We start from the raw sequence: 24,469 nt of genomic DNA on the forward strand, positions 1-24,469 counted from the left end.
CAAGGGACCCCAATACATTTGGTACTAAGGTGAGTTTTGTATCTTTCTTTTCCTTTTTTTTTTTTTTTTTTTTTTTTTGCCCACAATGGATCTCATTACCAACAGGGATTGGCAAGAATCCACTGGAATCTGTTTTAAAAAAAAAAAAAAAAAAAAAAAATTGGGGGGAAAAAAAAAAAAAAATCAAAATTAAACGCTCCAAAAATCGTAACGTTGCTCTGGGAATACCCACCAGCCGTGAGGAGGGAGGGAGTGAAAGGTCGAGGAGATGCAGCCGCCGGGCGCCCCGGCTGGGACAGGACCTCCAGGGGCTACTTAAATGAGAGGGGCAAATGCTGCACCCGCGAGAGGGGCCCAGCGCCGCGGTGGCCGCGGCTTCACCGCACCATCGTCCCTGGGCACCCGGCACCGCGCCGGCCTCGGCAGAGCAGCCCCTTGGCCCGGCACGCTCCAGCACCTCTCGCTTCATTTAAGTAGCTGTCCTGGCACATGGAGCTAAAAACGGATCCAATTTTTTTTTTTTTTTTTTTTTTTTTTTTTTTCTTCTTCTTCTTCTTCTTACCCTAGCCATCTACCTCGGAAGCCAATCAAACTGCCTTTTAATCTCAATTGGTTAATGAAAAAATTAGCATCTGTCTACGGTAACTGATTCCCAGCCACTCTTAAGCCCGGCATTGGCTTGTTCCGCTTTTCACGTTGGTGTCGGTGCTGCTCTTATTTCCTCCGCGCTTGCGTCTGGCCGCTCTGTCCCTTCTGGTGCTGCTGCTTCACCTGGGCCAGGATGTCTCGGATCTTGCGCTGAGCCATCTGCGGATGAGAAGAGCAAAAAGGGGGGAGCTGGGAGGGGGGACCCCAGGGGTGAGGGAAGCGGCTTTGCGTGTCGTGAAAGATGCTACAGAGCTCAGCCAGGCTGGGAGAAGTAGCTCCTGGAAATCCCTTCCTGCCCTATTTTGAGTGTGCTTTCCTCCAGAAGTCGGGTTTGGCAGGGCACGCTCTGCGTGTGCATGCGCTCCTACAGCTCTCCCTGCTTCCCCCACCACCCCACACCATCACCCACGGGAAAAGGCACAGCTCACCATCACCCACTTCCACAAACACCATCAGCCAGGCGTGGAAAAAAACTTCCACAGGAGGATATGCACATGGACACAACCCCGTACAAGCCATCAGAGAATCCACTAGTGTTAGTTCAGGAGCTGCTGGGGCCATACCTGACTGGCGTAGAAGTGCCCGATGATCTTTACGATGACCTGCTCATTCTCGTCGGGGGTCTGGTCCCGCGGCACCACCACCTCCGCTGCCGTCAGGTTCTGCAGCTCGTTGACCTGCCGGGAAGAGGCAGCGGCCACCCCGTCGCGCCGTGCGGGAGGGACGAGCCCCTCCGGGAAATCCCAGCCCCGTCCCCTGGGAAATCTGTCCCTGGGGTGTCCCCAGGCACTGCCACGAAGCAGCAGCCACCCTCCCAGGGCCGTGTGTGTGTGTGTGTGTGTGTGTGTGTGCGTGTCCCCCACCCAAGCACCGCTTCTGCTTACGGTTTTGCCCCCTTTGCCGATGACCCGGCCGGCGGCCGAGGCGGGGACCCGGATGTGCGTCTCCAGCTTCACTTCTTCCTTCGGTCCAAAGAAGTTTTCCTCCTTCAGCTTCCCGTAAATCCTGCCTTGCGCCTGCGGAGGGGATGGAGCGCGGAGTCAGGCGCCATCCGAGACATCCTTCCCCCGCGTGTCCCCACCGCCGCACAGGCGTGCGGCCGGCTCGGGGGTCCCCATCCCTGGGACCCGCCAGCATCCCATGAAATCCCAATTCCTCAGGGTTTCAACCAGCCCAGCCCCTGGGAGAGCTGACGTTGGGTTAACCCAGCCACAGACGGGGGGGGTGGGGGCTCAAAACTGGGGTCACCACCCTGCTCCTCCCTTCCCTGCTCCCTGAATCCCCCGTGGCGATGGCAGCGCAGGGGGAACCTTGAACTGAGCTTCTGGAGGGCCCGTGATGACGACCATGCGCACTTTGGAGTCCGGCGTCTCCGGAGGAGCAATCTGGAGAGGGGAGAGAGATGGGAGCTGCAGGATCGGACCCCACCCTGGGCTTTTTGGGTAGTTTTCCCAGCCAGAAAGGCCCCCCTGCTCAGGGAGGTGCTGGCAGAGGGGCGGGGGTCCCCACCGGGGCAACCCTACCTTGATCGAGGCACTTGCGAACCGGGAGAGCTGCTTGATGTGTTGGCCCTTCTTGCCGATGATGGCACCGACCGCCTGCGCGGGGATGAAGACGTGCACCGTCTCCTGCTCCGGAGGCTGCGGGTCCAACGTCACCGGTCAGGGCTCGGTGTCCCCATTCAGGGCTCAGTGCCACCACGGGGGTCAAGGCTCCAAGTCCCCACCCAAGTGATGCCCACACACCCCTCCCGAAGGCGCAGGGCTGAGCCACCACCGGTCCCTGGGGGCTCTGAACACCTTCTCCACCGCGTTTGCAAATCCAGATCCTGCACCCACGCCGGATCTGAGCTGCCTGCTGACAGCAGGGGACGCTGAGGGCATAACCCTGACCATCGCCAGGGTCTTTCTCCACACAGGGGAGATCCCCGAGCTGGAAGCAGGAATGGTTTGAGCTGCCTGGTGTTCACCTACCATGAAGGAGCTGTACGGTGCAGCCCCTGAGACACTGCTCGGCGGAGGAGGTACTGCGTTGGAAGAGGCAGGGAAGAGGCCAACTGCAGCCAGGTTAAGGCCAGGGATGAGGTGAGATTGCAACTGAGGGCGAGAGGAGAAAAATGCTCATTGCTTTTATTGGGGCATCCTCCTCGAGAGCTCCCATCAGCTGAGGTGCAGGGCGGGACCAAATCCCACTCACGCTCATGGCGGCCACGTCGTTCTCGTAGGCTTCCCTCACTTTCTTCATGATTTCCTGCTCTGCTTTGCAGCAGTTCTCGATGGAGCCCTTCACCGTGATGGTCCTTTCGGGGTTGTAGAGAGTCAGGTCCTGCAAACTGATGGGAAAGCCAGCGTCAGCGCCGAGACCCTGCCCTGACCGACCAGTGCTACGCTGGGTTCTCCAGTCCTTCTGATGGGTGCTATTGGGGTGCTGGGGACACTGGGTGCTACTGCCACCGTGTGTTGGGACCTCCTGGTCCCAGTCAGAGCAGGGACCAGCATCATGGTTTGCACTGGCAAATCCACTCTGCCTTCCCTAAAAACATGGATTAACAGTTAAATCCCCATCCCAGCCATCAAACCAGCCAGTCTTGAGCCCTGCAGCCCTGAAGGGACAGGGAGGGGAATACAGGGAATACAGAGCCAAGATTTTTCAAGAGAACTTTGGGGAATAAAGCACCCATGCCACAGGCTGGCTTCCCAGCTGACAGACAGGCATCTCTGCCCACTCTCATCGCATCACCCACCTCCTCCTCGTCCTCCCCATCCACCCCAACCTGAGGAAGGTCTGCCCTTGTTTCCCCAAAGGACGCGAGGAGCCTTACGATGAGATGGTGATTTTTGTCTCTGTGTCCTGCTCCACTTTCTTCAAGTTTCGCCCTTCTTTGCCAATCAGGCGCCCCACAAAGTTGTTATGGGCCAAGATTTTCAGAGGCACTTCATCAGCTCTTGAGAGAGGAATAGGGGAAAAAAAAAACAAAACAAAAAAAAAAAAAACAACATGAAGGATTACTGCAGCCAGAAGAGATTTGGTACAGAGGAATGGGGGAAGCTCAAGTCCCCTTGCTTGGAGTCCCTGGGTCCCCCAAAGCAAAGCTCCGGCACACAGGGGAGCATCACCCAGCCCCGGGGGTTGGGACAGTACCAGAGCCCAGCGAAGAGCCGCAGGTGGGACAGGATGGGCCAGGGGGAAACCTTACGTCTTAGTGTCCTTTGCCTCCTTCTGCATGATCTCCAAAATCATCTTACAGGCAGCAGAGCAGCCCTCAGGGGTGGAGTGGATGCTGATGGCTTTTTCTGCGGCTCCCGCATTTTCTTTCCGGTGCACATCAATCCTGCAAGCAGGGGATGGGTGCTGGGGAGGGGGAGCAGCTCTGGGGCTTCCCGGCAGCGCGAGCACCGGCTGCTCCGCTCCCCACCAACCGCCCGGAGCTCACACTTGACTGTAAGGTTACATGCACCCAGGGAAGGCAAGAGGAATTAATTCTGGGCTCACGGATGCAACAGCTAAAAGCTCAAATCACAGAAATCCAAATAAGGCATCAGCATCTATTTATTTTAAGCAACAGGAGTGATTAGGTGGTGGAACAAGCACATGCCTGGGGGACGGGATGGGCTGTCCATCACTTCACGTCTTAGATAAAGCCTTCCTTGGGGGACAAGAGCCGTAGCCAACACAAGCTCGGGGCTCAAATGTAACAGCAGGCGGGTGAAGCTCAGCAAGCCTGTGCTAAATGAGATGGGCTGAAGCAGCGACCTGCCCACGCGCCTGCCCAGGTCCCGTCCCAGCCAGGGCAGCCCCGGCAAAGGGTCACACGTAGGGAAGTGCAGCCAAGAAAGCCTGCCTGGGGTAGGGCACGGGAAGGTGGCTCTTGGGCACACTGCCCTGCACAGCAGGAGAGCTAGCGGGGCCTCAAATAGCCCGTTCTCAAAAAAAAAAAAAAAAAAAAAAAAAATCCAGCCTCGTCTATCACTGCAGACCACTCAGCTCACCAAGATGCAAGGTGGCTCGTGGGAGAATGGACTCACTTGGACTGAGTCTGCTTGGTGATGTTCCTGATGGTGGCCCCTTCCTTGCCGATGATGGCACCCACGTACTGGGTGGGCACCAGGAGGCGGAGGGGGATATCCACCGGCTGCTGCTTGACGGGAGCCCCCGCAGTGACGGGGGAGCCTTGCCGGGGGGCACCGCGCGCCCCGAAGCCGCCCCGCCGCCCGTTCTCCGGCCCTTGCATGGACTGCTCGTCGGGGATGTAGGAGACCTTCAGCGCGTGGTTCTCCAGCTGGTGCCCGTTCAGCTTCATGATGGCTCTGAAAGGGTAGAAGGGGTTGGGGGGGGGGGGGGGGGGAAGGGCCCCTCCTGGCACGCTCCCGCACCGAGCGGCAGCGCATCAGCATCAGCTCAACCCAAAATGGGCCAAACCCCCCCCCTGGTGTAATGCCCGGTGAGAAAGCACCAGGACCCGGGAAAGGAGATGTCACCGATGCTGCGGGGACCTGGCAGGACTTTCCACCCAGCCTGGATGAGACAAAGTATTTTAAGGGAAACCTCTTCAAGCACCCAGGGCAAGGACAGGATCATGCAAGGGAGCAATTCCCACATCTCTTCCGCCTTACGATTTTTATCCGATATCTCAAATCCCTCTCCCGGCAGGACTTCAGGGACTGCAAGAGCTGAAAGCTGTCGATAGATGGGGCTGGCAGCAAGAGCAAAGCGATGGCTTTGGCCACTGCTCTCTGCAGCTCCTTCAAACCTCCCCGGCTTTCTATGGAGACAACACAAACTGCAGCTCTCCAGAAAGCGGTCAGTGGCTCAACTCTTGCAAAAAAAATAATAATCAAAGAAAAAACCAAACCAAACCAAAACAACAAAACACAAAAACCTCCTAAAACTGGCTGAACAGAGAGTTTCCCTGCTAGCAGCCCCAACAGTGCAGGGTGTGAAGGGACCAGAGAAAGGTGCTCAATGAAGTACACACGTCCCCAGAGGAGGAAAAGGCAGAAGGGCTGCAGATCTGAGAACAAAACTACTTGCATGAAACACTTTTACTGGGTGCTTCCTGGTAAAAGAAACTCAAAAATATTTCACCTTACGGGGTGCAAAGTGCAGGGCTGGTGTGGATGGACAGGGGATGGGAGGACAAGCCGGGAGCGTTTCTCTTGCTAGGCTCCACAGCCTCGTGTTATTGCAGAAAGTAAAACAAGACAGTGGTTCCCCCACAAAGGTTTGCTGCGGCCACACATGCAACCACAGGGAATTTGGGTTTGACAGCTGAAGTATTATCGGCCGGGCGGCCATTTGGAAGTCGGCGCTTTGGCAGAGTGACCACAGGCGACGTCCCCGGGGACGGTGGCGCGGCCGCAGTGGCCACATTTAAGACATGCCCGCCTCGGTGACGGAAACCTTCCCGGATTAAAAACTAATCAATCAACCCCTGCGCTCCTCCAGGCTGCCCTCCAAGAGCTGATCCTGTCCCTTTCCAGAGCCGTCCGTCGGGGCAAAAGGAAAACAAAATAAACAGCGGTGAATACCCAATTAATTTTCCATTTGCATTTAGTGCAAAGTCCAATCTTCCCCAGGCAGGGTGGGGAAAGGAACTGCAAGTGTCCCAGTGACACGGCCATCAGCCAGAAAGGACACGTGCTGCCTAACACCTACCAGCTCCTATGGTATTTGGTGTCATTAATACTTTTCCCGGAAACATAACTCCTGAAATCATGTAGGTTCAAGAAAATCTCTACTTTTTCTTGAGCCAAAAGTTAGATTTTTAGTCTCTGAAGTGCAGAGAAAAACCTAAAAACTTAGATGTCCATCTGAAGGTGAAGGAAAAGGAATCAGAGCTCAGGGAGGGCATCCTCAAAGATTTACTGCATTTTTAGCCAAAATTTAAGAATTCTGAGGTAATCTGACTCCCAGCACTGGAAATCCTGTTTTCTGCAAGCAGGGAAGGGGCTGGAGCCACAGTGGGGAGGGCAGCCCGAGCTCCTGGGGACCACGGGGCACTTACTGCCTGGTCTGCTCCCGGTTGGCATAGGTGACGTTGACAACGGCCGTCTCGCTGTCCGTGTTCACTGTGAGCAAGAGAGGCAGAAATTAGAGAGGCAGGCCAAAGCCCCCCGAAAAGCTGAGACACCCCCTCGGACAAGGCCCTTGAGGGGCTCCCCAGGGATTTGCAAGCATTTTTCTCCTGCGAGGGAGAAGCATGTCCAAGGGCTCAGGCCACGCTGGGACTCATCCTGAGCAGCACAAACCCTCCTGCCTTATTTAAAGGATCCCGACGCGCCGTTGAGCTCTGCAGCAAAGCCACCAAAGCCACCTCCATCCTGCCATCCTCCGCTGGAGCCTGGGGACAGTCCCAGGAGCTCCTCCGAGCCCTCCTTTCCATTTCTAGGAGGGTTATGGTAACTCTACTCTCATTAAACGTCCCGGGGGCAATATTAAACCTCCTGTCTGAACTGATTGCCATTAGAGGCTGAGATAAAATCTGCTGAGCGGAGACAGATAGTCCCCAGCCGGCCTCGGGAGAGCATCCTGCACCTTCCCCCAAAGTGGCTGCTGGTGGGTGCCCGCAGGTGTGGTGGGAACGATGCTGAGCCAGCACCCAGTGCAGGGACACCCACGTGCTCTGCCCAAAGCCACCGCACAAGACTCGCCTTTTAGCAACAGGGAACAAAAAACAAAAGCCCCAGCAACCAGGCTGAGACCTCTTGACATCTTTAGCTGCGGCTTCTGCTGACAAAGGAAAACCGTGTGTCCGTCCTCGCCCTCCTCCCCCCCCAAAAATAGCTAGGGCAGAAAATATCCTAAATAACAGCAGATTGGCATCTTTTTTCAGTCTTACCTTGCTCGCAGTTTTCTACGGTGCCATACTGGGCTAGCAAACCATCCAGAACCTGAAAAAGGGAGAAAAAAAACCCCCTAGTTTACACTGGGAATGTCAGAACAGACCAGGGAAATACAATCAATCAATAAAGGCAGCTTCCTAGTCATTAAGATTTCACAAGCAATTAGATGAAGGAAGCTCTTGCCTGCCCCAGGACACTGGAACAAGGGGCCTCGGAGCCAGCTGAGGGGGGGGAAAGAGTTGTGGAAAAGTCTCGGCAGTCAGTGGGAAGAAAAGATCCAATTTGTTCCTTATACGATAGAAAAAAATCATATAACCCTGCTATTAATGGGGATTTTTGTTGGTGTAGCTTATGTTGTTTCTACCACTTGAATTTACTCCTGTAACAGAGAGGAATAAGCTATATAGACACAAAGTCTAGTATAATTAGACCCAATTAATAACAAAGAAAAGGATAAATCAATTTTAAACCCAAATACAGAAACCAGGGGGGGGGGAAGGAATTAGTCCTTAAATCTAATCTGCACTTCTCTGCTTGCTCTTCTTACCTCCCATCGTAGCTGGGGTGGGATGTTTCGGATCTGAATTTTCCGGCTCCTGAAATAAATGAAAAGCAATTAAAAAGCAGATTTGATGTCCAAAACGTGGCCATCTTTCATTGAACTGTTGCACGTTGGTGTATCTAATCAAGTTTTGCATTTCCATACGTTACTGGGGTTTCTGATGGCTTTTGGCTAGTTACACCCAGCCCAATCAGTGCTTGGTTTACACTGGGAGCTTCCCCAAGAATAAGATGCCTAAATCCCCCTGATGTTTCGACACTGGCTGGAGCCCTAACGTGGGCACGGCTGGAAAGGCAGAGACTTTTGCCAGATTCAATGGAAGGATTAGAAAGCAAAAAGGGGTCCGGGTGTTCATGTAACCTGCCCTCCTGCTCTGGAGGAATGAAGAGACCACCCTTGGGATGCCACCAGCCACTGGTGGGACCCACTGGAGCACCACTGCCACACACAAAAACCCAGCTGGATTTTAACCAGGGAGATCAAGGCACGGGCATCCCAGCTCCGCCACCCGAGATGGTCTCGGGCTGCTTCTCCGCTCACATTTTTGGCTTTTCCTAACCTCGCTTTTCCCAAAATAGAAACTCTTTTTTTAATTCCGATGCCAAATTTGCCCCGGGGGTGCTGTGTGTCCCCCCCCCGCCCCTCGCCCTGCAGCTGCCGCAGACAGCTGAGAGCAGCCGCCGGCTCGCCCGGCAGCGCCGGCACCGACGCGCAGCCACACCACCGCGGCTGCCGGCACCCCGACACCCTGAGAGCCCCCACCTAAAGGCCACGACACCTTCAGGCGCCCAAGGCTTTGAAGGATGCAGCTTTGTGTGTACAACCCATGTGCAAACGGTGCCAACCCCCGCCCCACGGATGGCTGGTCCCCCCCTTCGGCTTCTGGTTTTCAGGAATAACCAAAACCACTGAATTTTAAGATGCCTAGAGAAAAGGAAGATAAATGCCACGACCATGGCAGGCAGCTCGGCGCTGGGAGCACTGTATCAGGTAAACACTCTCAGACCTGCTCATCACAGACCTGGGTTTCAAATTCAAAGTATTTATGAGAGCATGGAATAATCCAAAAAAAAGGAGAGAAAATGAGATTCCAGATCCTTATCTTCTAATTACACAACTTCAGAAGGTGGCTCAGCTCATTTGTCAATGAGAAGAAATTGTCTCAGCATGAAATGGCCCAAAGCCATGGGCATGATTTAGCCACACAGGTAAGGATTCCTCCTCAGCCCCTTCATCCTGCGAGGTAAAAGCAGCTGCCTCAAGCATCCCCTCTGATCCGTGCTGCCGACACAAACCCACACACATGAAAACCCCCGAAAGGCCTGGCTGGGTCAGTTTGTTTCAAACAAAACTAGAACTGATGTTTCCCAAAGTCAACAAAGGTTTCTCAAACATTCAGCCCAGAGGAATGGGACAGCCAGATTTGGGGTAACTCTCCTTTCTAACAGTCAAAACGAAGCACAAAAAATGAGATTTTCAGCGCTCCCGCCAGGTCAGCCACCAGGAACGCTCCGCAACACCAAATTTTGTCACTAATACAGATGCAAACTGCGTGGATGGGGAAAAAGAAACCAACCCAATCCTTAAAATCACAGCATGTTGTGGGGGGCTGCAGGAAGCAAAGGAGTGGGGGGCACACTCTGAAACCAGATCTCTCAGATCTCTCGTTTACATGCTAATCCGCATCCCAAAATGAATGGGAGAGAGATTAAGAAATTCAGAATGCAAAGAATGTCACAGCCCAGGGAGGGTCAAAAGGATTTGAAGTGATAGAGGAAACCCCGTAGGTCTCCCACCACCCACCCCTGCCACGGAAACTTGTCCGGATCGCTACAAGCATCTGCATGGGCAGAGCATGTGTTCTGCACATACGTGACCAGAATCAAATGTGCTATGGAGAGAAAAGAGCCATTTATGTCCTCACACTGTAATTCCGCTGGTGGCATCTAATTTTCTCCCCCTAAAAATCAAATAAATAAATAAATAAATAAATAAGAATCGGCTCTCCTTTTCTGAGCTTGCCCTGCCTGGGCAGAGCATCACCTGCATCCGCACCATCTAGGAAAGGTGAGGGGCTGCTCTGCGCCTCACTGGGGCCACTGTGCTTTTATTAATATGTTAATTAACCGGTAATTCCTCCCATCGTGACCACGCCACTGGGATTATTTGCTCCTCCATCGCTGGTGGATATTAAATCCCTGCGAGGCCGCACTTGGAGGGAGAGACGGGCCTTTTGTCAGCCCAACCAGGTGAGCTGCACAAAACAGAGCAGGATTCCACGGAATCCCGGGATGAGCCGGCACCCCGAATACTCGACTCCTGGCCCATCTCCATCGGTGCCCATCCTGCCCCGGGACGGGGGGGCAGAATCGGGGCCACATATTTCACCCTTTGGTGAGGTCTGGCTCGACATGGAGTTGCCCCACAGCGGGTGGAAACCTCCCCCTCCGATGAGCAGCCCCTGCTTGAATCCGGCTCCGTCTGAGCTCTCAGCAACGGCTGTGGTTAGAATTACAGAGGAAGTCATGAATAAATAAACCCCGCTATTTGCTTTGCTAGAAGCAGGTCCTGCTGTATTTAAATCCTCGTCGTGAAACGCCACTCTTCGCACCACCGAAGGCGACAGCCCGGTTCTGCCCGCTCCCACCTCCGCGCCAAGCGGAGCTTTACTCCAAATAAATAACTCCGCGAGACGGCGATTCCCCGGCTTTTTATTCACGATGTGCCAAAGGCGGGAGCTCCTCCCTCCCGTGCCGCTGAAGGGCTCTCACAACCTCCGCTCGCCCGACCTCGGCTGCCAGCCAGGACCGGCACTCGTGCCCCTCGGGCGGGCAGGAGCCACGGACCAGCCCCAGCATTTCCAGCCTGCGGGAGAAAGCAACAGCTCTCAGGGATGCTGCTCATCTTATGCCGAAGGCAGGAACCTCCCAGATCCTTGGGGTGAGCCGGAGCGGACGGATCGACCTGGTAAAAAAAATGTCTGTTTGCAAATCTGAATGGTTTCTGCCCACGTGCTGGTGGCTTTTTTTTTTTTTTTTTATTTTAAAAGGAAAAAAAAAAAAAATGGGGGTGGAGAGAGGAAGGCGAACAGCTGCAGGGCTGTAAGGGGAGAGGAATCGCAAGTCCCAGGGATGGATCCTGGCGTCGCCCTCCTCCTGCTCTGGTGGTGCTATTTGTGGTAACGGGATTTTAGCATCTCACTACGTCCATCCTTAGCCCTCGAAAACCTGCCAACACAGCCAGCAGCCCTGTGCAGATCTGCTGGCTCTCCTGCAGAACCGGGAGGCAAAGTGAGACTGTTGAAATCTCTTGATGTTCCCAATAAACCCTCCCCAGCCTGGGGAAAAAAAACACCCACCCTGCTGCCACCAGACTGTGACAGGAGGCTGCAATGGGACCCACATCACGGAGCCACACCACAGACGAGCATCTTGGGTCAGTCCCTCGTTACCCTGAGAAGTGGGAGCACCAAGATCTGCTCCATCAAAGGCTTTCCTTGGGTTTTACCTCGACAAGTTTTTTAAAGAGCTCAACACACCAACAGGTAAAAACTTCCCTGGGGGGAAAAGCAGAGACAGAGCAAAGTGCCGTGGAAGATTCTGCAATATCCAGATACCACGGAGATTTCTCGCCCTCTCACACTGTGCCCATCGATACCGTGTGGGTCAAACCTAAAGTGCACCAGGAGGAACCTCTTCTCCAGAAAGGAGGAACCAAAAAAAAAAAGCGGCAGCAAAGGAAAGCCTTGTTCATTCAGAAAATACCCACTGCTGGTCTCTGACAGCCCCGGAACCAGCTGGAAACCATTCTGTGTCCCTCACACACCCAGAGCCCCCCCAGCCCACACGGCACCACTGGCTCCCGGTGCCACATCCTCGGAGCCGTGCACCCTCGGGTGCCCACAGCCCGTCAGCAGCACGAGCGGAGTGGTACTCGCAGAAAACCCTGATCCCCCAGGGAGGCAGAACTGTCATTAAGAAACCTAAACTAGGTTTTGGGGGTTTGGGTTTTAATTTTTCAGCCAAACTGGGAAGCATCCAAGCACAGATTCACCCATCAGCATCCGCCTTCTCTCACCCCTGGACTCATCCCCAGAGATCGCCTTTGAGAGGGTGGCCAGAGCCTCCCGCTTAATTAAGAATCTGCTGGTAATTCCCTGGAGTGGACTGGCACGGTGGTGCCGATGGCAGGGACCCAAGAAAGGGGCACTAGCTAGTTAGGAGCAGGCAGCCTGGCCGGGGGCCAGCGGGAGGCTGGGGCTGGCCGCTGCGAGCCGGAGGCGACGGCAAAGCAGCACCGGCACAGCCCGGCTTCGCTCGAGGGTTCCCCTCCCTTTTGCACGAGCCCTGCGCGGTGATTTCACGGCGATGCTTTGGGGCAGCAGAGCTGATCCTCGTCGTATCACCAGCACAAGCGCATCCCTGCCTCTGGCAAGGAGCCCCAGCGAGACGTGAGGTCACCTCCTCCCAGTAAAGTTTTGGCCACAGATCCCAGCTGAGAGAAGAGCTGTTCTCCCTCCGCACGGAAAGCGGGAGAGGCGTTCGGAGAGGAGCAATCGCCGCACCCACAGCCGCTGAGTGGGCCGGCAGCGGAGCTTAGGATAAAATCTGCATCTCCCTACCGCACCCCATGGATGCGCCTCCTTCCCCTGCCCCACGGCACACGGAGCCTCGCGGTTGAGGCAGGGGCTTGCTGACAGCCTGGGGTTATTTTCCCACCAGGATTTGACCCCAAGCATCACCAGTGCTGGCAGCATGGAGGCAGCTGGAGGGATCAGTACGGTGGGCGCGCAGAGGGCACAGGATGCTCAGGGGTCGCCCTGACTCAGTACTCTCTTTTGAGCATTTAGCCCCAAACAAGATTCCCTGTGATCCACAGGTAATGACACTCACAACCACCTGCATTACCGAAGCACGAAGGCTCATCTTTAGGGGGTAATTAAAACCCCCTGCACAGGGGTGACCCCCTCCAGCACAATGGCCCCACAGCACAGCCGTCTCCAGCACTGCCAACCCCATGGATTTCCTTCCTCTTCCCTGCCTGGTCCAGGTTTTGTCCAGACAACTTGATTTCTCTTTAGCCCCAGAGCAAGGGGCTGATTTAGTGAACATCTGCTAAAGAAAGGGACAACCCCGAGCACCATGACAGGAGCCACCGGTCCTCTACCCCGCATCGCTCTGCATTAGGGTGTCAGCAAGAGCTCTGCAGTCACCCCAAAGCTGCACACATACCAGACACACTTTCTGTGGGACATTGGCTACAGCATCTCCCTTAAATCCAACACCTCCTGGACCTTCTCCATCCCCCACCATGTATTTCTCAAAGCAGAGGTGACTAAAGGCACCAAGATGCTGAGGCACCAAGCGCTGATGGTGAAATACAGCCAAGCTCTGAGCTCTCCCCAACCCCAAGTACCAATCCCATCCTGGCCATCTCCTCCTGACACCATTTATGCAGCTCCTCGGGGCAGGAGGAGGATGGCCAAAGCCAGAGACATGGGGGGACCTACTAGAACTGAACAACATTAATGATGGCTGTTCAATCAAATGCAAATGTTATGCAAATTTGGGGGCTGAAAACACAGTGCATCCCTGATTCAATTAACAGCATTTCATTTATCTAGTTAGGCTTTGATTCAGGAAAGCACTTAATCCTGTGCTTAATGTGTTGTTGTTGTTGTTTTTTAATGTTTTAAACATTTTTAAATAGGAAAATGTGGTTGCTAAGACACAAACGTTGCCAGGGGGACTCGAAGAAAAGTTGTAGCAGAAATTACTTGCTTTTCCCTTATAAATGGATAGGCTTTCAATTTGCCATCCTCTCCGTGAAGCAGGAATATTATCCCTAAACTCCCTTCATTGACAAGAAAACAAAAGCACAAAAAGGAGGTACCTGGTGGAAGCCCAAGCAGATCCCTACCACACCTCTGAGCACCACCCAGCACCATCCATCCGCTTGTATGGGATCTGCCTCCAGGCTTTAGCCACTTCACCTGTGATTTCCCATCTTTTACGTTGCCTTCCAAGCCAACATGTGTTTCAGCTTCTCCACGTGCTGGTCAGTTGTACTATTAAACCCACTAACACGTGGACTTCCCAGCAGGACCAGGCACGCGAGGTCCTCGCTGGAAGCGCTCACAGACTGGCAAGGCAAAAAAAAAAAAAGAAAATCACCACATACCAAATTCACCAGATGATGCTCGAGCAATGCCAGTGATCTTAATACCCTCCTCAAATGCGGCATTACTAAGGTTTGGGTCATACTTAAGCAGAGACAGATATTTGAATCTTTTTATGAATCCAGACCTCCTGACCCAGCTCCACATGGAGGTGCAGCAGGTCCAGGTTGAACTTTCAGAGCCTTCGTGGTTTGGAAGAAAAACCTCAATGTGGGAATAGGGAGGAACCATGGAAAATTCTTCCCCCAAGTTTCCAACGAGCCTAAAACAAGAGCTCTAAGATCTGGAGGCATCACATTTGTTTTGAGCGCTAACGCCACAATGTCAAACATCAAGAACATTCAGTTTGAGCAAATAAGTTAAAAAAAAAAAAAAAAAAAACACAGATCTGGGCTAGCATTTCCTAAAGGTTGGGATTGAGCCTTAAATTAAGGGCATTTTTTAGAGCGCTGAATTTTTCTGCCGGAGTTAAGGTCATCACTGCCCTCTCCTGGCCATGCCGCTGCCCATCACTGGGCCCCCACTGCAGCGTTGCCCGGGCCCCCTGTACCCCTCTTGTGCCCCCCACTTCAAAGCCTGGCTTCACTGCTGAAGCTGCTGATTGAGGTAGATTTGGACTACGACATGGGTTGTGATACGGGGCAGGTCAGGCATAGTCTCACAGCGCAAGAGAAAAAGCAGTAGAAAGCCATCAAAAAGCCCCCAGATGTGCTAGAATTACGCAGGATCCAGGAGGGGTGGAATGGGAAAGAAAAGCAGCACCTCTTTTCTTGTCCTGGAAAGGGACCCAGCTTGCAGCCTGCTCAGAAAACACCGATTTAAACAATGACTTTTCTTTATCTCCCATAAAGAAAAAGCCAAGGTCTCCCAGAGAACCACTCCCCCTAACTCCAAAACACCTTCTCCCACCAGACCTCAGCTTAATGTTATCAATGCAACAAATTTAAACTCCAACACCCTTTCTTCTGAAAGCATCTTGTGTTATTTTGAGTTGCTATCCTCCTTCCTCCCAACCCCAGTGACCTGCTTGCCCATGTATCTTAAATCTTCACAAAGAACCAGCTTCTCTGTAACAACACACCAGTGAAAAGCCTCTGTGGCCAGTGGCTGCTGTTCACTGGGGGATCTGGCCAAAGCAAGAGAGGAGTCTCAGCTGCGCCTGTGCATCAGCAAAGCCAGAGCTGCAGGGTGGCTGACGGGGAAGAGATTTGGGGGTGGGATAAAAGGAAGAGGGGGTTAAGAAAGAAATATGCAAATATGTAAAATGATGAGATGAAAGCAGCAGTAGAAGAAAGAAAAGCAGAGAAAACTAGGCGCATCCCTTGAAGAGAAATGATCCAAGAGGCCCCTCCTGAGGAGATCAGGCCAAGGCAACAAAGACATTTGGCTTCTTGCAGTTGGAGGGACGCAGAAGTGAACCAGCCATGGGATTTTGGAGAAACACATCATCCGTGCACGAGTCTCATACAGACCCCCTTGCCTTAGCCTGTAGCTATCTCTGGCAAGCAAGCATGACATTATTAATCCTTTCCATCAATCATCTCACCAACCAGAATTTGATCTTGGGCTAATAAATCTGTCTAATTGGTTTCTCTCCATTAGCTCTTTTTCGGAACCACTTTGTACACAGAGAATCACCACCTAATAATTGATGAGATTTTTTCAGGAAGCTGCCAAGAATGAGTTGTCCACGAGCATCCCTTTGAAAACCTTGAACTAATTCCTGTTTTTAGAAGAGCTGCTGCATCTCGGGTGCAGAGGACAGAGATGGGTTGATGACCAGAGCTGGGAAAAATCCTCTGTCTCGTATTTCCTCCTCTATTAAACAGTTGTGCTACCTTTCCACTCCTCATTTTCCCCACTGATCCCACATAGACAGTGCTGGCATGGAGCACGTCCCACATCCACCCAGCTAAGTGCCAACCTCTGAGAGGAGCCAATACCTCGGTGCTTCAAAAGATGCAAGAAATCTCAAAGAAATCTCAAAAATCCTTACCCTCAACTTGCCCAGAGGAAGACCCTAGTTATCCCCCAGACCTCTGAAGTTAGTCCTTGCCAAAGTCAATACATCAAGTATCTGCGGACAGGACAAGTTTGACAGTAAGTAATAGAGAGGAAAGATGGATGAGTTTTATACAATGCATCCATTTTGCATTATCTCTCCATTCTAATTTGCTGGCAGGTTGCCACATATTGAAAGGCTCTTTCTGATGCTCTGAACATGCCCCAAAGCCAAGCCCAGCTAAACTTGGTCGTTCCCACAACCGACAGACAACCCAACCCCAAACCTCAGTTGGACACGGTGCCTCTGACAAACGGGTGGCAGATAACACACCAGTTCCCTCCCAGCCCCGGGGCAGCTCAGTCCCACTGTCACCCAGCAGCCAGAGACACGTTGAGAGATTTTAATCTGTTAAGAAAAATCTAAAACTTCAATTCTCAAACTGAGCTCAATCAAACCTAACCCCTGAGCTGGCACTGCCTGGACTATGAACATGCCAACAAATGTGATGTTTAAAGGCAAATTTTCTTGCAGACCATTACATGTGGAGGGGTGGCAGAAGTGGGACTTGTTCCTTGCCCCATCTTTTACCCGTACACCTCGAAGCACTCCTGAGACCATTGCTTCAGAGCGCAGCACCACGCAACAAACTCTGAAAGTAGCCAGGCAAGGGAGCACACAGCATCACCTGCGTGTCCTCAAAGCGTGGAAGGGAGCACTGTCAACCCCACACGGCTGTTAGCTTCCCTCCATCCCTGATGCCGATATAAAAACCTGAATAACAGCACACACTAGATAAAGTATATTCTGCATTTTGGTGCATTCTGCACATTTCAGAGCATCTCCCTTCACACACCAGGGCTGACTTTGAATCGAAAAGGTCCTAAGCGTGGATTCTCACTCAGCCACTTGACTCCAGGAGCTGCGACATCAGCCACCGAGACAGGAGTTATCTCAGACCACCACGTCTCCTGCCATCCTCCCCCAAATCCAACAACGTTTCAAATAAAAGCCCAGATGGTGTGAAACCCACAGCGTGGCCACGCCAACCTCCCACCCTTAATTACTGCCTTCGTTAGGGTGCTGGGGATGGGGTTTCCGCAGGCAGCTCGATGCCACCCGTGCACCTCTCACCCAGTTCCCCTTGCCATGAGAGGGCACCTCTGCCCTCCTCCAGTTCCCCAGACACATTTCTAACTGGTTCCCAGTGGCTCTGATGGTGCTGCAGGCTCAGGGACGCTTTGAGGTGAGCTCAGGCTTTGCAAAGCAGCCAAGTGAAGCTTTGGGTAGCTCCCACACAGTTAGAGACAACGGGAACCCCAAACACTGTCAGCACGTGTTCTCAGGTGGGTCTTGGACCACTCTAATTTCTGAAGAATTAAGCATCATTACCAGGGTGATTGACAGGTGTCACTCAGATACATTTCATATAATTTTGTCTACTGAAAATTTCAGTATTTCCAGCGTTCCTGGCCAGGAACATCTTTTTATTCTGTATTTCCATTCCCCTTGGACAGTGGGGTATTGGCCTCTTACTAGAGATCTTACAAACCCCGCAGGCTCAGAGAACTTCAAGCAGGGGAAATAAGGAGGGATTCGTTAAAGCCGAGGGGAGCTGCAAGGATTCAGAGCCCCGGCAGCTTCAGATGCACAAGCACATGCCAGCACCAGCACGAGTAAGGAAGAGGAAACAAAACGGCTTGTGACTTCTGAGGGTTTTTCTGATCGAGGTCTGTGTCGGGAAGAGGAGGCGGCGGCAGACGAGGCAGCACAGGGACCAGCAGCTTTGAGGGCTGCTCCGCTGCAACGTGACAGTGCCGGAGAGCAGCACGGTGCCGCAGCCCCCGCCTGGCAGGTACAGATTGGTCAGATAAGCCTGGATCAAAAATCGATATTAGAGAGTCTCCGTGTGGGGCTCTGTGCCAGTGGCAGCGGGTCTGTTTTAAGCCAAATCAGGTTGAACCAGTGCAGCGATTGCATGCAGACAAGCCCTCCGAGATCAAAGCAGACTCATAAAGGGAGAATCCAGAAGTTACAACATGGATTATGCTATCTTCTGAACTTAATTTGAGGGTGGAGACCCTTTTGCTAAAACTCAAGTTAAAACCCGTGATGCCGTACTCAGACCTGCCAGTCCTCCCAGTTTGGGTGGGGAGGTGGCAGGGAGGGGTTTCAGACCTCCAGCAGCTCGGGCTGCAAGCGGCACCCTTGTCCCCAACACGTCAGGCACAAATCCCCGCCCAGATCCCAGCCAGGAGCTCCCCAAGCCCCTTCCAGCCCTGGCAGGTCCAGACAAGGACAACCCACGGGTCGGGGCAAGTTTGGTGTCGCAGCCGGGGCTCCACCTGAGCCCCAACTGAGTTACAACTGCAACGTGTTTTCCACTGACAACTGCAAGTGAAATCAAAATGCTTCCGTTCTTCTGTTTAAGGGAAGGTAAAGAAAAGAAACTAACCCGGCTGAAAAAGTACAAATGAGGTTTGTTTTTTTTTTTTCCCCCTTCTTCATTTCCCGCATAAATTTTAAACAGAAGAACCAAGTTCTTCACCAAATCTGGTTGAAGCCAGACTCACTTTCTCTTGCATTTCCTCTTCAGAAAGGAGGTGAGAGCAAAGCAAAACTCTTCTAAGAAAACACAACCTAGACTTTTCATTGAAAAATGAGAAATTAAGGTTTCTCACACAGAGCTCACATAATCACCCGTTGGGGGCAGGAGGAAAGATGCCAACGAACCCACCACGGGCAGCCTGACCGAGGAAGACAGCAACTGCTACGAAGCCCATGCGGATGCGGCCGTGCTCCTCCTCAGGCATCTGCTCAGGTTTGGGAGAGGGTTAAACCCCCCCAGATGCTTCCTTCACCCCACTAAAGTTGGACCGGCAGCAGAGGAGATGTAAAGCTTCCAGACTAGGGAAGATACCCTATGTTTGGTAGTTTGGGGTTGGGTTTTTTGAGCAAGGGGTCATGAATAAGAGGAAAAAGAGACTCATGTAGGACAGGGCAGGAGCTGGGAAACAGCGAAGATGGGGCTTTTCTACTCCCCTGCCATTCACCTCATTACAGAGTAAATAGCGGTGCTGAAGCAAAGCCATTTAAAGCCCACCACCACTTTGGCACAGGCAACACGAAGAACCAACCCAACAAACACACACCAAATAAATTCAACGCACCGTTCAGGAAATCCAGCACAAAGCTGTCTGAATATCTGATCTGGATTTTTTCCTAAGTGAATTCCCCTCAGACATGTTCGTGCCCTCTCTCCTGTCTGCCTTCCATAAACATTCACATCGCCAAGTTTTACTGGCACAAACAGTGGCAGAAAGTAGCTTTCAAAGTTGCATGAACAAGTATTTGGGGAAACTAAACATAAAATTTGCGCTGTGCAAATATTCATGCCAGGCATGCAGGGGTGTGCAGCCAGTAAGGCACAGGAACAATATCACGGGGCGGAAAAAGGCTCACCTGGAGAAGCTCCTGATTCAAACTGCAGCTTTTAAAAAGTCACAAATATTCTCTTCCCCCAATACATATCACATATAAAAGTCACAGCCACTTTGCATCTCTGCCATAAGCAAGAAGAGGCTACAGATGTCAGAGAAATTTGTTGCATTATTAGTTCAGCTGTAACTGAACACTAAACAATGACTATATAAAGTTCATATAAAGTTGTATATTTAGGCTCAAATTCAGCACATGCCTCATTTTACCATCGAAGCAGCCCTATTAACTTCAAAAGGATGGCTTCCCTGTTGAAAAGCGCGTCCTTAGGAGCCTTGTGAATCCGAGCCTAAAAGCACAACACTTATATGAGGTTCTTGGCTTCTCATGAAATTACACCCCAACAAACAACTCCATAAAAGCCTATAGCAGCCACAAGCTCTTCTTCCTTAGAGAGATCACAGTTTTCTTTTAGTCTTTCCTCATTTGATCAATTTGTTTGTAAATATTTTTATGCCAGAGGCTTGAACCACAGGAGATCACAAAACACATGTGAATGTCTTCCTAGCAAAGAAAACATACACACTCACACATATATGTGTGTGTATATATATACACACCTGACTACCCACTCGGGTGATCAAGTCTGCTTGGACGTGACCAGTAATAACCAAGGAATAATGTGGATAAGATTGATAGTCCTGCTTATAAGGCAGAACTGCAGAGCTCACCCTACGCCGGTAGCGTTGCTGTTGAGGATGCAGCATTTCCCACCACCTCACAGGTAAAGGCTGCTATTACTTGTGGTACCTGAATACAGATATCGTTTAATTGCAGGTAGCTCCCTGCACGCAACACTCAGAAGGTCTGAACCCACAGCTTTGGATCGCACAGGAGTTTAAGCAAAGCCAGCTCTTCGCTGGTGAGAAATGTCAGAGAGAAGGTAGAGCCAGGAGGGAGAATGGAGCATTTCAGGTGTCGCTCCATCCCCACCTCACCGTGCAGCAGCTTTGCGCCCCTTATTCTGCACCTCATGTCCATGCGCACCCCCAAAATACCCAAATACTTTGAAGAACCTTTCACCACAAGCACTAAACACAACGGCTCTCAACACAGCCAAGAGCTAAAAAGCAGGGGGACAAGTAACTCCCCTGGTCCTGCCAGCCTGTGCCCCCCAGCATCACCCCCTCCTTTGGGGCAGCAGCCGCCTCCGTGGCATCGTGGGGGCGAAGGGGCAGGACCTGGGGGGGCCCCAGTAACTGCTGAAACCTCCCAGGTGTGAGCTGGCAGATCCAAATCGCAAGAAATAAGAAGGAATCCCGACAGTCAGATTTTTCAAAAGTGCTCAGCACATCAGGCGCTAATCGCTTCTGAAAACTGAGCTTTTATTTAGACGCTTAAATGCAAGTTGGAAAAATCTGGCTCCAATTGTGGGTGAAAATCTGGCCCTGAGAGCCTTTTTTTTTTTATTCTCTTCCCTTTTATTTGGCTCTAGATCACAATTCTCCTGTCTCTTTCACACTCCGATCCAGGAGGCTGGTCCCCCAGGATCTCCGCTTTTAACCTTATAAAAAAGGAAACTGCAGTGGGACGTTCGTCAGAATCAAAACTTTCTCCTTTTTGTGCAAATCAATTTCCCTGTAATCTCAAGTGCTGTTTACACATCGCAATACGCCCGGACCGGGCGGGATTTGCATCTCGCCGTGCGCTGCGTGGAGCCCTGCCAGCTCCCAGCGGTTCCTGGTGCACGGGGCGGCTGCTGCTTTTATTATAGGTGGACCGTGTTCGTAGCATCTTAAACTCAACCTGGTGCATTACTCTTAAAAATAATGTGTGGACTAGTTCTGCTGGGGATGCCCCGTGGATTAAGTTGTTGTGTTTTGGTTTTTGTTTTTTGGTTTTTTTTTTTTCCTCAATCCAGTCTGCTCCATACGGACGAGACAATTACAGTAGCCAGAAAAGTGTGAAATTTCAGCTCTGACCATGTCAGGGCTCCCAAGTGTCAGTTACAATAAAATAAATGACCCATTTCCTGACGGATCGCGAGGGCTCCTCCGAGACGGATGGACAGATTTTTTATGTTTGTTTATCTTCTCTTTTTTTTCCCTGATGGAAAGGCTATGCTCCCCTGCTCCTTCATGTCAGGAGGTGAGAGTGGAGTAGCAATGCTCTCGTCCCTGTGCCGCTGCCCTGGCAGTGCCCTCCTGGCTGCTCCCTTCTTGTCCCCAGCACCATCCCCACTGATGTCCCTCACTCCCTCCCCACCAAACTCCACCAGCCCCTCGCCTCCAGAATCTCAATAAACGGTCCCCCAGTTATTAGCCTCCCTGGGGAAGCTCCCATGCAGGGGCTGGAAAGGCAGCTGGAGCAGGCTCAACCCAAGACAGCAACACTGGGAGGACGAACAGTTTCCCAAGAAGCACTTCCCAACGCACATGGGTCACCCTGGTACCCCATAACCTCCCCTCCGATCCAGCACCAGCACCCAAAAGCCACAGTGATATCAAAACACAGCTTGCTTTGCTTCAGATGCTCCTAAAACAAAGCCAACCCCCAGGGAAGGGGACAAGAACCGGGCAGTGTCCCCTGCGGGAAGGGCTGGCAGGAGCCAGACAGGGCTGCAGGAGCCCAACGCTCACGAGACCCTTTCCAGAAAGCCCCATCCATTCCTAACTCTGTCCGGAGGAGAAAACCAAGTGGGTTTCAATTAAAGTATGATTTTTTTTTTTCCTTTTAAATCTATATACCTAAAACAGTGAAGACCCCTCCAGCATCTTCAAGAGCAGGCTATGGACACTGGACATAAACCGATGGGGAACTGGTTTCCACTCCCCTTCAGTGGGTTATTTCATCAGAAGCAGAAAACACACACTGGTTTTAAGAAAACCAGCTTAAAACAACACCTAACATTAACTTTCCCACAGCCTCCCTGGGGCACTACCAACACACAAGTGGTGTAAAACGTCGAGGCTGCTTTGGTCCAAGACATCTGCCCTCGGCTCAGGGCAGGACTCGGGCGCAGAGGGACCTCCCGAGGTCACTTGGCCAACGCCAACGTTCCCCCAGCCCGTCCCCTCTGCAGGGACACGGGTCTCGATGCCGCCCGGGGAGAACATCCCACAGTTCACCAGAAAACATGCAAGGATGAGGACAGACAGACAGAGACACGTACACCCCTCCAGCACCTCCTGCAGAAACAAGGAAAACCTTCCAGCCGAGACCCCTACAATCCCCCCCAGCTCCATGACCTTCAGGATAAACTTACAGTTTTCAGGTAAACCCCCCAAAAAGATTTCTGAGCTCAATTCCCCACAACGTTTGCACATTTACTGGTAGTGAGCAGACAACCTGGACAAACCACTACGCACATATCTGGAGTGGACAAACACCCCCGTGGGTCTGGGCTTCTCATTTCATACAATAAAGGACAAGAAAAACTTTCCTGGTGAGCAGACTATTCCCTAACTGCCTCTGCAACACTGCTCATGCCTCTCCCTGCAGCGGCTAAAAGCCACCTCAAGCGGATACGGGACGATGTAGGACACCAGAACTGATGCATTTTTCTCCTGTGCTGCTTGTTTTCTTACATTTTTTAAACTTTTGTTGGGCAAGTGCATTTTTACCTCGCCAGGTACTCAGTGCAGGACCCCCTCAGATCATTTCCACATTTCAAACTGGGCAAAATAAGAATTTAAAGGTGCACAAAGGCTCAAATCCATCGGTCTGCGAGAAGCCTGACAGAGAGGACAGGCAGACCTTGCAAACTACTTTTTCTGCCTGTTCCTCCACACTGTCTCCTGGTTTATTGGGGTTTGTTGGGCGGCCAGGAGCCCCTCTCACCCACAAACCCAAAGAGGCAGCCAGCAATGCTGTGCAGAAGTGGGTGATTTAGGAGCACACATCCTCACTTAAGCTTTTAAATGCCTCCAAGTCATGGAGAAAATTAATTTTCACCTAAAAATTTTGAAAACCCCCTCTCTGCTGAAGAAAATGAAAACAATAAAAAAAACTAGAAGATTCTCTGCGACCTCTTTAAAAGGCTTTCTTTTCAAAAAAAACCAACCTGCAACCTCTAGGTTTCAGGCTCTTAAATTTTTCAGTGTTCTCCTACACCCCTCTAATTTTTTGAAGGGGGAGACACCAGCATGCCCCAGAGGCTTTCCTATGCATTTGCTTTAGACTCCCACTTCTCCCCATCAGAACTGTTCTATAAAACCAGTGTCATCATTAAAAGAAGCAGAAAAAAACCCCTCCTTCGATCATCCTTAAACCCAGCAAATCTGGAAGGCAGCGGAAAGGCAGGTGCTGGAGCCAGTGACCCCAGCAGGGAAAAGGGGCTGGAGATGTTTCCTCCTGCTCCAGCCTGGAGCTGCAAACCCCTGGGCCAACCTTCAACAATCCCCAGCTGCCTGAACTCTCCCCCAAACCCTCTGGGTAACTCTGGAAAACATTAACATCCCTGGGGGCTTGGGCTGAGGGGGGCAGAAATCTCCGTGTTTTTTTTTTTTAATTATTTAATTTTTAATTTTTTTTTTTTTTTAATTCTGAAAGGTCTCAATTTTCAAAGCGAGTACTTTAACCCCAACTTCCCTTAGCCATATCTCTGTTTGCTTGTTTTTTTAACCTAAAAGGCAAAGACAGAAACAAATTCAACTGGAGAAGCGGATTCAGTCCGAGCAAACACCACCAAGGTTCTCTAGGAAGTTCAATTTATTCTCTTCTCCTGAATTTAAAAATCATCAAACTCTTAACAAATGTCATCTACATGGGATGGGCTCTGTCTTCTATTGGTTCAAAAC

General features: G+C 51.7%; 1 protein-coding gene across 1 annotated transcript in view; it reads right to left on the reverse strand.

Annotated features, from left to right (window-relative positions):
- Positions 1 to 602: 602 nt before the first annotated feature.
- The window catches only part of IGF2BP1 (insulin like growth factor 2 mRNA binding protein 1), a 29,416-nt gene continuing 5,549 nt past the window's right edge, over positions 603 to 24,469 (reverse strand). The window contains exons 3-15 of the mRNA XM_042787383.1: positions 8,038 to 8,086; positions 7,487 to 7,538; positions 6,653 to 6,716; positions 4,674 to 4,955; positions 3,845 to 3,979; positions 3,470 to 3,592; positions 2,845 to 2,980; positions 2,622 to 2,744; positions 2,172 to 2,288; positions 1,959 to 2,033; positions 1,533 to 1,664; positions 1,212 to 1,325; positions 603 to 807 (exon numbers count right to left, since the gene is read on the reverse strand). Coding sequence (XP_042643317.1) covers positions 715 to 807; positions 1,212 to 1,325; positions 1,533 to 1,664; positions 1,959 to 2,033; positions 2,172 to 2,288; positions 2,622 to 2,744; positions 2,845 to 2,980; positions 3,470 to 3,592; positions 3,845 to 3,979; positions 4,674 to 4,955; positions 6,653 to 6,716; positions 7,487 to 7,538; positions 8,038 to 8,086 — 1,495 coding nt within the window. The 3' untranslated portion in view covers positions 603 to 714. The remainder of the gene's footprint in view (positions 808 to 1,211; positions 1,326 to 1,532; positions 1,665 to 1,958; positions 2,034 to 2,171; positions 2,289 to 2,621; positions 2,745 to 2,844; positions 2,981 to 3,469; positions 3,593 to 3,844; positions 3,980 to 4,673; positions 4,956 to 6,652; positions 6,717 to 7,486; positions 7,539 to 8,037; positions 8,087 to 24,469) is intronic.

The sequence above is a fragment of the Tyto alba genome, unplaced genomic scaffold (genome assembly GCF_018691265.1).
Source record: "Tyto alba isolate M040663 unplaced genomic scaffold, T.alba_DEE_v4.0 Super-Scaffold_12, whole genome shotgun sequence".
In the NCBI taxonomy this organism is placed as follows: Eukaryota; Metazoa; Chordata; class Aves; order Strigiformes; family Tytonidae; genus Tyto; species Tyto alba.